The sequence below is a fragment of the Lepisma saccharinum genome, chromosome 10, assembly GCF_977018435.1.
Source record: "Lepisma saccharinum chromosome 10, izLepSacc3.1, whole genome shotgun sequence".
NCBI lineage: Eukaryota > Metazoa > Arthropoda > Insecta > Zygentoma > Lepismatidae > Lepisma > Lepisma saccharinum.
In genome coordinates, this window is record NC_139238.1 from 32179224 (window position 1) to 32194750 (window position 15527).

At 35.6% G+C, this 15527-nt stretch overlaps 1 protein-coding gene across 1 annotated transcript in view; it reads left to right on the plus strand.

Moving 5' to 3' along the window:
• Nucleotides 1–15040, plus strand: part of LOC145993852 (uncharacterized) — a 33387-nt gene extending 18347 nt beyond the window's left edge. The window contains exons 4-5 of the mRNA XM_083129706.1: nt 12409–12558; nt 14283–15040. Coding sequence (XP_082985832.1) covers nt 12409–12412 — 4 coding nt within the window. The 3' untranslated portion in view covers nt 12413–12558; nt 14283–15040. The remainder of the gene's footprint in view (nt 1–12408; nt 12559–14282) is intronic.
• The last annotated feature ends 487 nt before the right edge of the window (nt 15041–15527 follow it).

Genomic DNA, 15527 nt, shown 5'->3' on the forward strand with positions numbered 1-15527 from the left:
AAAATATGTTTACAGTCTAAGAGATTATCATTTTTCTTCAAATTTAATTAGTTATAAGCAATGTAAGTTAATTTGGGAGTTGGCCAAATTGGTTCCTCATGCAAAAAGAAATGACCAAATTGACCCTAGCGCCTATGACCCTACTTGGGTTCATCCACCAAGACATCTGCTTCGAGTCTCCGATGTCTTGGTGCAGCCCATTCAGGTTCTACCGCCCACAAGTGCGTTCCTTCGCCGATCCAGCGAAGGTAAGAATTATGAAGAGCGACCCTCTATATATAACCTCAGCTCACTGTTGGTCACTCCTTGACCTAGTTATTTTCATGCAATCACCTACGTTTAGTGAATTTTGCCTTCTTTCTGTTTGATCTGTTAAATAATCCAGTCAATATAAATATACTTACATAGAATAATCTGGTTTTGTATAAGTTTAACATATAATCCTAATATAGTTTGATTCTCAGAAATATAGTTCCCGCTACATTTATATAAATCGAAGTCTAGTTAGTGTTGGTCTGTAAATATTGGATATGTAAAAGGCAAACTGAATTTTAGTTATAATCCAGAAATTGTCGATAATTTCAGTTCCTTTTGTAGCACTAGTTGCATATTTTTAAAACTTTTTATTGATAGCAAACCAAAATGCAGTCTATCCGAGGTACCCACCAAATGAACAGCATAAAACCAGAAACCAGATTCATCATCGTTGCCAACATGGATATCATTATTCGAGGTACTTTCACAAACACTGAATTGATTTTGAAACATGAAAAAATTACATTGTCCTAAATAGAGAAGAGTACCCATCATGCGTGTACAAATCAGATGCGATCTTCGACACTTACAAAAACAGATTCCCCACACAAGAAGACAGGTTCAGATCTATAAACATTATAGAAGAACTTTACTTCACCTTCGAGGGCAGTGGAGAAAACATAAAAATGGAAATCACCAACATCTCTGGTGGAGTCACCCTCAACTTTAACCAATGGCAAAAATTTCTCTCTTACTACAAATCCCTCATGGAAGAATTTCAGCATCGGCTAAATCGTAATCCCTATGTGACTTTTGCTCTTTGGTAGAGTATTTTTCATATATATGTGAATTTGATATATTCTATATTTGTATATTAAATAAAAATAAACTTAAAAAACTTAACTTGAGTGTTTTATTTGAATCCAAAATATATATGTAATCTAATGAAAATGATTTAAACTTTATAAATATTATTTCTAAACAGTCACAATTCAACATATAAGTTGTTCTTGCAGGCTAATAAGGCTCTGGCGTGTGGGCCTATGCCTCCTACAATCCTCTGTAAAATTCGTGTTGTCCTGTGAGTAATCAATATACATAGTAAGCCTAAGCTTTAAGGTTCAATCAGTGGATTTTAGTCCTCATAGACATATAGTGATTGTAGTTAAAATACGGCTCGTATAACTCCTGGTATTAAGTCAATCACTCAAAAAAAATAAAAAAACGGTAATACTTGAAAATACCTTGAATGCAGGCTTTAAAACTAAATAACAACATAGAAAACATTTCTTTTTCACAAATCTTTATTATTTGCACTAAAATACATTACACCTTAATATTTTTATTATTGTACCAACATACAAGTCTTTGAACATTTCTGAATGCGCAACCTTGTTCAGCTGGGGGAGAAGTATCAGAATGATACTTGCACAATCCTCCTTGAAACATATACAAATTCTTAAGGGATGAACAGTTTACAGTTTGTAAATCAACAATGTTATCAATATTAAACAAATCTTTGATAATTTGGGATTTTCCTTTGCAGAAAAATGTACCACCTTGACAGTTCAAGTTCCTAACTGCCCTCCGGACATAGTATATTTCACATCCACAAGGAATATCATACATTAATGCATGGAGATTGTCTTTAACCCAGCGCGATTCTTTGTTCTCTTTGAAATAATCGGGAACACTCACAAGCGCATAATACACAGTGTCCAAATTTGTAGAACTCACACAAATCTCACGCAATATAAATTTTCTGTTATAAATAAATCCTTGTACATCAATAATGTATTGCACCATTTTCGCTGTTATTAGTCAGTCTCTCTTTATTCAACTCTCACAAACATCCTGTGCTACCATAAGTAAGCTCTGCTGAGCGTATAGAATCTATAAGAGTTTTCACTAGTTCGATATTGTTTGAAATTTCACATAACACACTATAAAAAGCTTTGTATTCTGTCTGTACCTCGTGTGCCGTCAAAGCATCCGCAACATCCTCATGGTTAGTAATATAAAAATCAAAAATATGTTTTGTGTTGTCCTGATCCTGCAAATAACACTGGATTCTCTCGCACATCCACTCAACACAATGCTGGCATTCATACAAACGGCTTTCCCCTTGGCAAATAGAAAAACATTCGGAAATCAGAAATTCATCTTTACAGCATACGCACTCGCACTCATAAAAATGGTTGCCTACATTTAGATAACAACCCCTGCATATAATATACTTGCTAGGTGTATACCTCTTCAAAATCTCCAACACAGAATCCTTATGGATAACATCTGAAATCATGTTACTCATGCCCTTGTCGGTTACTTCGTTGACGTTATTTCCAGTAATAGATCCTTCCACTCACAGGTACACAAATAAGAACACCTGAAAAATAGAAACATAGTTGTAGTACTTGTTTATATTACGCATATTCATTTCTGTATTTACTTTTTCGTTTCTTTGTTTTCTGGATTTATATATTATTTCAAAAAACTAGTGGAGAAATATACATTCCAATGGTAAAATCTCTTGCGAGGTACTCACCGTAGTGTGGTTAGCCTTGTTTGTGGAGGTTGAAGACGCCATCTTTCACTAATGGTCCCTTTCAGTCACACATACAAAATTAGAAGCATCTGAAAAATAGAAATATAGTTGTAGTACTTGTTCACATTACGCATATTCTTTTTGGTTTGTATTGACGTTTTCTTCGTTTCAATATTTGCATTTACGCATTATTTAAAAGCACCATACATATATGTAACAATTCACTTACCTTAATTATAGCTTCTTTTGAGTTCTTTGTCTTCAAATCTCAGACAATAATCACAACTTGATGTCTTCTCTGACGCAATGCTTCAGAAATACTTCTCAAAATAGCTTCTGCTTGCTTTTACGCAGTTTTTATACCTCATAAGCAAACTGACGCCTTCTCTGATTGGTTGAAATAAAACCGACGCGTTTTCTGATTGGTTGAAATATTCTTAACATTAGTTCGTCCAAAAACCTAATAGTTATCATCCAAATGCATTAACAAATACACCCTGAAAATACTTTGAAATATTATACACACCTTAGAACTGTAATATCCTAATATAGAAATACAGAACCAAAAATAGCATTGTGGAAATCTGAAAACCGAAAACTATAAAATAACTTTTAGTTAAAAATACTTTTTTCTTTAGTTTTTAGATAAAAATAAAAAGTAAAACTTTAAAAATTAGTGAATGTGAAATACAATAAATAGAAAATTTAATACAAAAATTTTAAAAAAATCTCTTTGTAAATCCAAATCGCAATAAAAAATGTTGCCTGAATAGTTAAAATTGTGTTATTAGAATAAAAAATTACATAAACTTGAGAAATAATAAATTTAAAATTGATAAAATGTCTTTGTGAGTAAAATATAACAAACAAAATGTTGTCTGAATAGATGAAATTGGTTATTTGAATAATAATAAGCCTAAACTTGTAAAATAAAAGGTTAGAACTTGACAAAACATACTTTTGCATCCAAAATATAATTGAAAACTTTCTTGAATTGACGAAACACACTTCGTGTGTACAAAGTTTAATTCAAAACACATTTAAAATGTGTTATTTGAGTAAACTTAGAGAATAATCCTGTAAACTTGGAAAATATATCTGTGTGTGTGTGTGTGTGTGTGTGTGTGTGTGTGTGTGTGTCCAAAATGTAATAAAAAAACACGTTCAAATCGTGTTGTTTGAGTAAATATTAGGCTAAACTTGTAAAATAAACAAATAAAAATTGAAAACTCACACTTTGTGTGTCGAAAATATAACTAAAAATCTTTCCTAAACAGATAGAATTGTGTTATTTGAGTAAAAAAATAGGCATAAACTTGTAAATAATAAATTAAAAGTTGAAAAAATCTCTTTGTAAATACAAAATATCCTGAATAGATGAAATTGTGTTATTTGAGTAATAATAAGCCTAAACTTGTGAAATAAACAAATAGAAGTTGAGAACACACACTTTGTGTGTCGAAAAAGTAACTACAAGTCTTTCCTGAACAGATTGAATTGTGTTATTTTGGTAATAATAAGCCTGGACTTGTGAAATAAACAGATAGAAGTTGAAAAAACACACTTTGTGTGTCGAAGATATAACTAAAAGTCTTTCCTGAATAGTATAAATAGTGTTATTTTGGTAAAAATAGGTATAAAATTGTAAAATAATAAATTAAAAAGTTGTAAAAATGTCTTTGTGAGTCCAAAATTTAATAAAAAATGTTGCCTGAATAGTATAAATAGTGTTATTTTGATAAAAAATTAACATAAAATTGTAAAATAATAAGTTAAAAATTGAAAAAATGTCTTTGTGAATCCAAAATTAATGAAAAAATGTTGCCTGAATAGTATAAATAGTGTTATTTTGGTAAAAAATTAACATAAAAATTGTAAAATAATAAGTTAAAAGTTGAAAAAATGTCTTTGTGAATCCAAAATTAATGAAAAAATGTTGCATGAATAGTATAAATAGTGTTATTTTGGTAAAAAATTAGCATAAAGTTGTAAAATAATAAGTTAAAAGTTGAGAAAATGTCTTGGTGAATCCAAAATTAATGAAAAAATGTTGTCTGAATAGTATAAATAGTGTTATTTTGGTAAAGAATTAACATAAAGTTGTAAAATAATAAGTTAAAAGTTGAAAAAAATGTCTTTGTGAATCCAAAATTAATGAAAAAATGTTGCCTGAATAGTATAAATAGTGTTATTTTGGTAAAAAATTAACATAAAGTTGTAAAATAATAAGTTAAAAGTTGAAAAAAATGTCTTTGTGAATCCAAAATTAATGAAAAAATGTTGCCTGAATAGTATAAATAGTGTTATTTTGGTAAAAAATTAACATAAAGTTGTAAAATAATAAGTTAAAAGTTGAGAAAATGTCTTTGTGAATCCAAAATTAATGAAAAAATGTTGCCTGAATAGTATAAATAGTGTTATTTTGGTAAAATAATAAGTTAAAAGTTGACAAGACACACTTTGTGTGTCCAAGATTTAATGAAAAATGTTTCCTGAATAGTATAAATAGTGTTATTTTTGTAAAAATACATAAAAACTTGTAAAAGATTTGACATAAAGTCAAAGTTTGGTAAAAAATAAACTCAAAATTAAGTTAAATAGCACACAGTAACATACATTTACTACCTAAATCAATAATCAAAAGGTCCTAGGTTCGTTACCCCGTGATAAAAGCAAATGGTGAAAACTGTAGGCCCCGTCCCTAATAGCTCTCCCTTCTTCATAGTACAGATAAAGAAAACCCTGCGCTAAAGCGTCCTGTGCCTTGGAGGCAAACCTGAGCGGAATATTAATTGGCGGCTGAAACCGGTTCTACAAGCGACGCATAGCTTCAGAGATTTGACCCTTGCTGCGCATTCTCAGACATTCTTTGTTGTCTGGATCAATCCCTCCCCTGCCCTACGGCATTGCATAGCTTTCCCCTGTTCTTGCGTACTGGTTAACCTTGAAAAAACCGGTTCTGAAAATCTACCGACGCGTTCTCTGATTGGTCAATCAGGATCTTCCTTTGTTCTGACGTTCTGACGTCATTTGACCTTGACCGCTCTTCCCCCAAATTCCTTTCTCCTCTACCTGCGCGGAATATTAATTCATTCTCTCTGTCTGGCATCAGAGCGGAGTTGAGATTCTGAGACAGTATTCTGTCTAGCGTGTTGCACCACCGTGTTTCATAATATAATAACATACATTATTACATAGTACTAATTAATAATATTACATATCGCGGGTTCGAATACCAGGACCGTCCCCAATCGTAATTGGACCTGTACCTACACCCATTACCACCGTTCATAGCGGTTCATAAACCATAGAAAACTTATTTTCAATACTATAAACATTAATTATTATCGATTTATACATTACATACTTTGCAGTAATGAATATAAAAACATATGCATAGCGTTTAGTACCTCTAATTACCTTTTATATACATATTTTTCATAAAATAAATAATTATATATTCATAAAAAGTTATAAACATGCAAATACATAAATGTAAAGTACTCTAAATACTTGCAAATGTGCGCAATCCGGCTGTAGCCATGAGCAGATCTTAATCTAAGGCAGGAAAACCGGTGCACGGACCTCCCACTGGGAATCGCCATTCGCAAGAAATTTTGTAATAATCCGGTAAGAGGCGCTGAGAGCACCACTCGCACTTTTGCTTCCATTTCTTCTACCAAGCAGAATAAGAGATGGCGCTGCTGAATTCCAGTTATGAAAGATTTCCTTGTTGAAGAGTATGTATGTAGCCTTGTGAATTGAAGAAAAAAAACAAAAATAAAACACCAATTTGCAATTAAACAACTCACCGAGGCAACAGCAGTCTGTTTTCCGCTAAAGTTTTCATGGCATATTTCCAGTGGTGGAGATTAGGAGGGGCCGAGGGGGGCAGTTGCCCCCTCACGTTTTGCCACTTTTGACCCCTATGCTATACCTTATCTACAAGTTAAAGTAAACTGTCTTGGACCTTCCCCTGTTAGCATCTTTCCCCCCTAGTTCTGGAACCCAATCACCGCCACTGCATATTTCTGATATTTGACATGTATTCAAGTTCACAAGAAACTTCTAGGTAGGTTCATAATAGAAATTTTGTCCATATTTTTGGTGTTACTAGTTAGATAGCTTTTTTACGTGAGTTTTGGTTCTCCGAGAATGTAAATATATGTACTGTCTCAAAATTACGTGTAAATGTTATCATAAACTTTTATGGCCTAGGTTAGTACCAATGTTATATTACTACTACAACCGCCAGGCCATAACTGACCGCTACCCCCCCCCCCCCATATACAAATGTACGTACCCACCAAAAAAACTACCTCTCCAAATTATATCACAAACACTCCACTGAGTGTACATTCCTCCAAAGCAAAAAGTTTAATTTGCACACTGTTTGTAATATAACATCGGTCAACAAAATTGAGTGATTGAATGTTATGGTGAGCAGAATATGACATGTTTATATATTCTTGGTTGCTGAAGATAGAAATAATGCTTAAATTGTTTGATTGGCTCTTGCTTTTGATATAATCACACTTTCACTTTATATTCAAATATCGGTATGCAGTAATAAAATACGTTAATGGCAAAACTTTTCTTGGTTCTTTGTAGAACATTTTTAATTCCAGGATGCTAGGTTTCGTGGCATGCTAAATTTAGAACATCCACGCTCTTTTTCAATTGTACCATCGTTTTGTTTGTTGTAATAATATAACGATATGAAGGCATATTTTGTACCACAAAGAATAAATACAACATTACTAAATCGTCATTTACTTATTTCATTACAATTAATTATCATTGATGGTGTGTCATTTGTTTGCAATAAAGTTTCCAGTAGCAAGTAACTGAGAAAAAAACTCACAGTTACTTTTCAAGTGCTAGTAACTGTAACTAAGTAATTTTAAAGACAGGCTAAGTAACTATAACTAATTACTTTTGAACCAAGTAACTACAATTGTAATTAACTCACTTTTAAAAAGTATTTCCGAGAAATTAATCGTTAGTGTACGTAGAAGAACAGCAAAACGACGATATCTTTTGTGTGGGTGCGTGTGTGTATATATATATATATATATATATATATATATATATACACAGGGTGTTGCAAAATACCTGTTACAACGCTTGGGAGGTGATTCGACAAGTAAAAACAAGGAAAAAATGCCATGTGAAAAAATGTCGAAATCGGCACTGTTTTCGAGTGACAGGCGTGCGAAAATCGCCTCTCACCATGTGTAAAGTACAATAACTCAAGAAGGAAGAAATATATCAATGTCGGAATAAAATAATACAAACAAAATCGTACCTGGCGAATACAATGGTGCATCAATTGAGGACCAGTGTAAATTGCGCAAGGGGACTCTCAAAGAAAGTGGGGAATCCCCTGATGGAAAATACAAGAAATTTACTACTATCTTCTACATAATGTTGAGATCGGAATGTAGCCAGTAAAAAATGGCAACGTATGTCCACATGTCCCACTACTGCTGGGACACCGTCCCACACCCTGGAAATAGGAAAATAAAACTGCAAATCTCCTGTTGTACACGGTTCACATTGCGGTACGAAGAAGAAAAGAAACCAATTTGTCGCATGTCTCACTACTGCTTGGACACCATCCCAAATGGAAAAAAATACTGGAAAATCATAAGAAATCGTTTTCAATCCCTTAATGTTGACACACTACTTTGCAGTACGAAAAACAAAAGTTAAACAATGGCCACATGTCGTCAGGCTGTACATATACTACAAGAGAGCTCCCCAAAGAAAGTGGGTAATCCTCGAAGGAAGGAAGACGGAGAATGGCGAGAAAACGCACACAATGGCATGTAACATTTCCAGGCACAGCACATCTGAAAGGGATTCTACTGAGAAGCGCACAACCTCCGCACATGCAGATCGACGGTATGAAGTACAGCGATATCCAGCATCTTCAATCGCACCTTTCCTTAAAGGACACTATGCTGTGCTGATAGGGGCTCACAAACACCGGTATACTCAGAGACGTTGTTGAAAATGTCCGCCAATGACTTCAAGACAAAGATGGCATCGGCGAAACACTGATTGTCTTGTACGCGCAAATACCTCTGGCATGTCACCAATTGTCCCAGCAGCGGCACTAACACGAGCAACGAGATCCTCAGAACTTTCCACAGAGATTTCATACACGAGCCTTTTCATTTCTCCCCACACAAAGAAATCCAGTGGTGTGAGGTCGGGGGAACGAGGTGGCCTCTGCAAAGGTCCACCCCTGCCAATCCAACGATCGCCGAAAATATCATTGAGTAAGGCCATGGCTCCCCGGTCGAAATGTGCGGGGGCGCCGTCGTGTTGAAACCAGATACGTTGTCTACCTGCCAGTGGCACGTTTTCCAAAAGTTCAGGTAATACGTCATGTAGAAACACTCGATAATTCCCACCACACAAAGTAGAGGGCAAAATGTACGGGCCTATCAAGTGGTCACCTACTACGCCATACCACACATTCACTGCGAACCTATGTTGATGATGGCGCACAATGATTGCATGCGGATTGTCCATATCCCAGACGTGGCTGTTGTGGCTATTGAACATGCCGTCCCTGGTGAATATTGCCTCATCGGTCCACAAAACTCTTGTTGGGAAATCTGGAATGGCAAGAGTTTGTTGCACGTACCATTGGCAGAAATCCATGCGTAGGAGAAAGTCTGTGGGCAGTATGTGGTGCACCTTATGCAATTTGTATGGGTGCAATCCCTCCTCCTGAAGAACGCGGAACACATTGCTATGGTGGGTTTGTTGAGTACGAGCACTGACACGTGTGCTGGTGTCATGACGGTCTCGTATCGCGTCCAACACGTCCTCTTCAAATTGCACAGTGCGCACAGTGCGGGGTCTTCCACAATCCCACCTACGGGGTAGTAGAGATACAGTTTCACGCAGTCGAGCATCAAGTCTTTCAAAGAGTGCATGTGCTGGTAATCGCCTATTGGGAAAACGTTCGTGATGCGAACGCCGTGCTTCACGGCTGTTTCGGTTTGCCTCTCCATAAACGAGATGCATATCAGCAAGCTAGTGGGTAGAGTACTCTACCATTGTCCTGTTCGAGAACTGCCCAGCAACGGGGGGCACTGTCCCTCCGAGTGCCGGATCACAACTACCGTGATTAGCACCCACGTAATGTAACACAGGTGTCCACGCAGTTGTTGCAAACCGAGAAAGAACACGAGAATACGTACTCTACGTACAATATTCCTTGGCGCAATTCAACCATACACACACGCCAGACTAAACTCCACGCTGCGAGACGCAGATAAAGACAGGAAAAACAACGGTCGACTACACTCTCTACGTAGTATCCACCAACACTAATACGTAACAGGTGACCTACACTCACAGCGCCTCTAGTGGGGCTTTCTGTATCAATTAGCTGAAATCAATCTGAGCGTAAATTGATGGCATAGCGTCATTTTCGAGTGAATTTCCTATTTCCCGAGTGTGGGACGGTGTCCCAGCAGTAGTGGGACATGTGGACATACGTCGTCATTTTTTACTGGCTACATTCCGATCTCAACATTATGTAGAGGATAGTAGTAAATTTCTTGTATTTTCCATCAGGGGATTCCCCACTTTCTTTGAGAGTCCCCTTGCGCAATTTACACTGGGCCTCAATTGCTGCACCATTGTATTCGTCAGGCACGACTTTCTTTGTATTATTTCAATCCGACATTGATATATTTCTTCCTTCTTGAGTTATTGTGCTTTACACATGGTGAGAGGCGATTTTCGCACGCCTGTCACTCGCAAACGGAGCCGATTTCGACATTTTTTCACATGGCATTTTTTCCTTGTTCTTACTTGTCGAATCACCTCCCAAGCGTTGTAACAGGTATTTTGCAACACCCTGTATATATATATATACAGGATATCATTTAAATGGCGCCCACGGACCACGGAAACGTACAAAGGACATCAAAACAAACAACTTTTCGTAGTAGCATTTTTCTCGTTGGTGCTTCGTTTCAGTGCTACAGTCTGTCAGAAAAGCCCATTTTGCCGCCTGTATGCTGTCAACCCAACGCTACATTTGATCGCATCTGTGATGTCATTTTCTGTGGCGAAACAGTGTGCGGCAGTGTTGCAAGGAACATACAAATTTTGGGAAAAAATGACAAACTACCAACCACATTATGAGCTGTAACACGAAGATAGGAACGCGTCCAGTAGACCGAACATCTAGGGTAACAAGGCCTACCAGCCAGAAGATCGACAGTCATTCAAGGAGAAGGGGAATTGAAGCAACGATACGAAAAATGGTAGAAAAACAACATTCAAAATGAAGTTGGAATATCGTATTTTGTTTCCGCCTACATGTCAAATATCAACAACAAGTTTTATTGGACTTACAGGTTAAATGTGGCTGTTTACGCCCAACTATATGTCAAATATTTGCAAATCTCGTTGCAAGGTTGATATCTACAGGTTTGTGTCGTTATTCATGCCTTATGGTATTGTGGTACTGATAATGGAAGTATCCGAAGTCCACGTTGCTACATTATGGCTAACACACGCACAAGCACGGGTTGCTAGGTTGCTACAACCAAATCATGAATCAGCAAGGAATATACTGCCATATTCACAGTAATGTCGTTGCAAACTATTACATGCGTATCCGGTGCGTGGATGAACACAGTCGTCGGAGAGCTTGTTTTACTTAAAGCCCTTTATTTTCAACCATTTTTCCCCCTTGTCGCATAATACCGTGAATATACATTACATTACGTGTTACTTACCTTTGGAATTTTGAGATCTTTCATTTCTGTTTTGTTAACTGTTCAGTGTGTCACAGACAACGAGTATCAGAAGGACGAAGTGGATAGACTAAATTGTATATGCCAACTTGGCAACGAGATTTGCGAATATTTGATATGTAAGCTGAGACAAAATTCGATATTGCCACTTCCATTTAAATTTCTTTTTTCTACCATTTTTCGTATAGTTTGTTCACTTCCTGTTGAGTTACAGAACGTGTTTCCTCGCTTTGTTTTATGGCACAGAATATGTGTGTTCCTGGTAACCCTGGAACGCATCGCTTCACGACAGGAAATGACGTCTCAAATGCAATCAAAGTTGTGTGTGGTTGCCAACATTCAGGCGGCAAAACGGGCTTTTTTGAACGAATGTAGAGCCGAAACAACTCACCAACAAAAAAAAATGTTACTGAGGAAAGTTGTTTGTCTTGATGTTCTCTATGCGTTTATACAGATAATATAAATTACGGTTTAAGGGGTGTTCCTTTCGTAAGGCACGCAAATGTTAACCTCACTTCCTCGTAGTACACCCTGGCAACTGCAGTCTTGCATGTCAACGAGGCTCTGGCATCTTGATCTACGGCCCGAATAATTCTCTGTAAGGTTGCCCTGTTTTTGTCCTTGCATGTGCTGAGTGTTCCTTTAGAGCCTCAGCTTTTAACTTGGGTAAGGAGTTCATAGTCCTGAGAGAAAAGTGTCGATTTTAGTTGGGGTACGGAGATGGACCCTGTATAATGTGACGGGTGTAAAATGACCCAAGTGTTGACGCACCCCAAAGAAAGTTTATTTCAATCAATCAATATGTAAAAATTTCAGCTAACGTCGACGTCAAGTGGATCCTTGATGGTAAACCCAAAACCAAGAATGGAGAAACTTACATGGATCTGACGTCATTCGATGTCAAGGCCTACTCGAACAAAGGGACCCTCCATCTCGGCAACTTATTCAATGGAAATGCCCAGCTAGGTAAGCAAATACTTTTATGCATATAGCAATTGTTTGGAACTGGATGATACATCTCTGCCTTGCCCGCGATTCGAACCTGGGAACTGTGGCCTCGTAGCGCATTACGTGGTCCACACCACCAAGGAGGTTTGTTTCTTTTCTCTCTTTTGAATCGCGTCCACAGAGAAAATAGTTTCTTTGGACGGTTAACAAAATATTGTAAACTACTATCCAATTTTTTTTGTAATAGTGCGCATTTGCTACAAGTTACCAAAATAAATAGTCAATAAATACCAAATTTAGTAAATCCTATTAAATATTCTGTTTAGTATTGCCACAAATCTTACCCAAAAGTGTTTTGTTAATTCAAACAATCCATTTTCTCTGTCTTGGAAGGGGTGTGATATAGTTTAACATATATTGTGCATAATGTTGTAATACATTCAGCGCTTTACATATGGTCTGGGCCTGCAATGTCATTTTCGCAAATGCCGCTATGATATTCCAAATTCGAGTTTGAGTTTCTTCTATAGCGCCCAAAAGAACCATGAATGTTGCTTTCGATGTTGTCTAGACATCAGTGATAGTTTCGTAGCACTGCAAGCCTATTTTGTATCACAGATTTCTATACAACAGCGAAAATAAAGCACACGGATGTTGGCTTTAATGCTCTAGAAGAAATACAACTCATGTATTTTCTTCAGAATTTGAAACATTAAAGTGGCTTTTCCAAAGGATAGGCATTTTGAAAAAAGGCTTTGCTAACGCAGACCTATGATCAAGCCCAAAGTTAACTATAAGCAGCGCTTGCCAAAAATATTGACATAATAACTAAGTTGTGTCAATAATAAAAATAAGCAAAATGTGAATCAGTAAAATTGATTCTGAAATATATAAATATGAATAATTAAAGGGATTAAGAATTGAAAGAATACTTTCTTGTAGTATAGCCTAATTATCATTTGTAAAAAAAAATATGGAACTATCTTCTTTAAATCTACAACAGACGCTGGATGTAGGCATTAGAAGCTAAGTTCTAACATTTATTTTTAAAATACTGTCAGCTATACTAAGTTTGTATTATAAAATACCTATAATAGTACGTGACAGTTTTGATTTCAATACTATTTAGTTAATTGCAAAAAGGTAAACATTATATTAATATTACAAATGCTAATCAAACTTTAGAACTTTTTTCATTTACAGACCTAGTTTGAGTTATGAACATCATTGACTTGTAATAAACAGGTACATATATGAAGAGACAATACTGTATTTCACAGCATAATCGTCGTAGATTTTACGCCAAATTTGTTTCCGCAAAAGCGTGTAACCAATGTCAACCCTCTTTTTTTAAAAAAATGTCAGTACTGAAAAACCATTTGTTACTATATAGATAAACTGTCTGGCAAAAGATTAGGATGCACTGAATACTCGTACGTTAAAGTTGAATACTTCAAATCGACGCACATGAATGTTTAGCAAACATTTTTCCGGTCTAAAAAAAAAATAACACTTTAGTTGTACACTACGGTGTTGCGAAGTGTGGACTTGCAAAATATAATCTTCTGTGTTCGAAGTTTCTCTGTCGCATCATTGCCGATGCAACGATCACGTGTTGAAATTTTATAGATCATTTTTTTTGGACTGAAAGAACAAGGTGGGACGATTATGCAGTGAAATGCAGTAACTATTGCAGTGGTCTTAGATGACTCGTTACATCTAAAACTGTGTTGTTCTTTCAGGTGAGACAATGAACAGATTCCTCACCGAGAATTCTGGAGAGGTATTTAAGGAGTTGAAGCCATCTCTCGATGCGTCGTTTAGCGCTCTTTTCCACGGACTCTCCAAAAGGCTCTTCGATAAAGTTCAATACAATAAACTCTTCAAAGGAGTTTAGAGTGGAATTATGTGGGTAAATATCAAACGCATATATCTCCTACGAAATGTGCTAACTTCTGATGTGATGTTGTGAAAAAATTTTAATGTGAAGTTGACGGTTAGGAATGGACGCATTGCCTGGAAAACCTATACATTTTTAAGGGTTTATCAACATGTGTTTCATAATGGCTGGGAACTTCTTGCTGTTATGTGTGAAAATGTTAAAATACGAGGACGTAATATCGAGGTTCGCCTATATATTTTTAAACATACATATAGAATATATAAATTGAAGGCATTATATGTATGCAAGAAAAATCCACATTTAAGAATTAATTTTTGCAATATTTCATTTGGGCAGTATTGTTAAGTTAGCAAGTGATAAAAGTAAGTCATGAAAGTTATTGTACTATGTGTTTGTGGTGCATGTACGTATTGATTCTGATTTTGAAAGACATAAACCTTTTCAATAATTATTTTGATAAGAATATGTTTAAATGTTGTAATTTTATACTGTGTCTAATAAGATTTCTCTCATAATGAACAAAAATACAATTCGTGTACGTTTTTTGTTTCTAGAAAATGAAATACACATTGACCAGGGTCAATTATTTATTGATAACCCTTGTGTATCTTTTATATAAATATGAATTACGAACTAAATATCAAACGCAACTTCTTGTATATTGAAACTGTATTATTCCAATCAATTGTGTATATATAAATTGCTTCATTTATTGCTTTTAATTTTGGTTCTTTAAAGGTCTTAACTACACAACTTTCCTGAATTTGTTTTAGAAATGGTAAATCAGAAATTCAATTTTCCCAAGAAAATTCAATTCGTAATTCTTTACTTCTGATAGAGAGCAAAGTTCCAAACATAATTTGTAAAACTTATTATTATTATTTATTGAACTCAACAGGTTTACACCAATTTACAGAGTTCATATTAGTATAAATAGTAGGCAAAGTAGCTCACGGTTATTCTATACCTCGAATATTAGGTTTTTTACCTATTTGTTTCGTTGCAGGTAAATAAGAAATAACAAGTTACATCAGGGTTTCATTAAAAAGGCAACAACTGATGAAGTTGTTATGGTGCTTAAAAT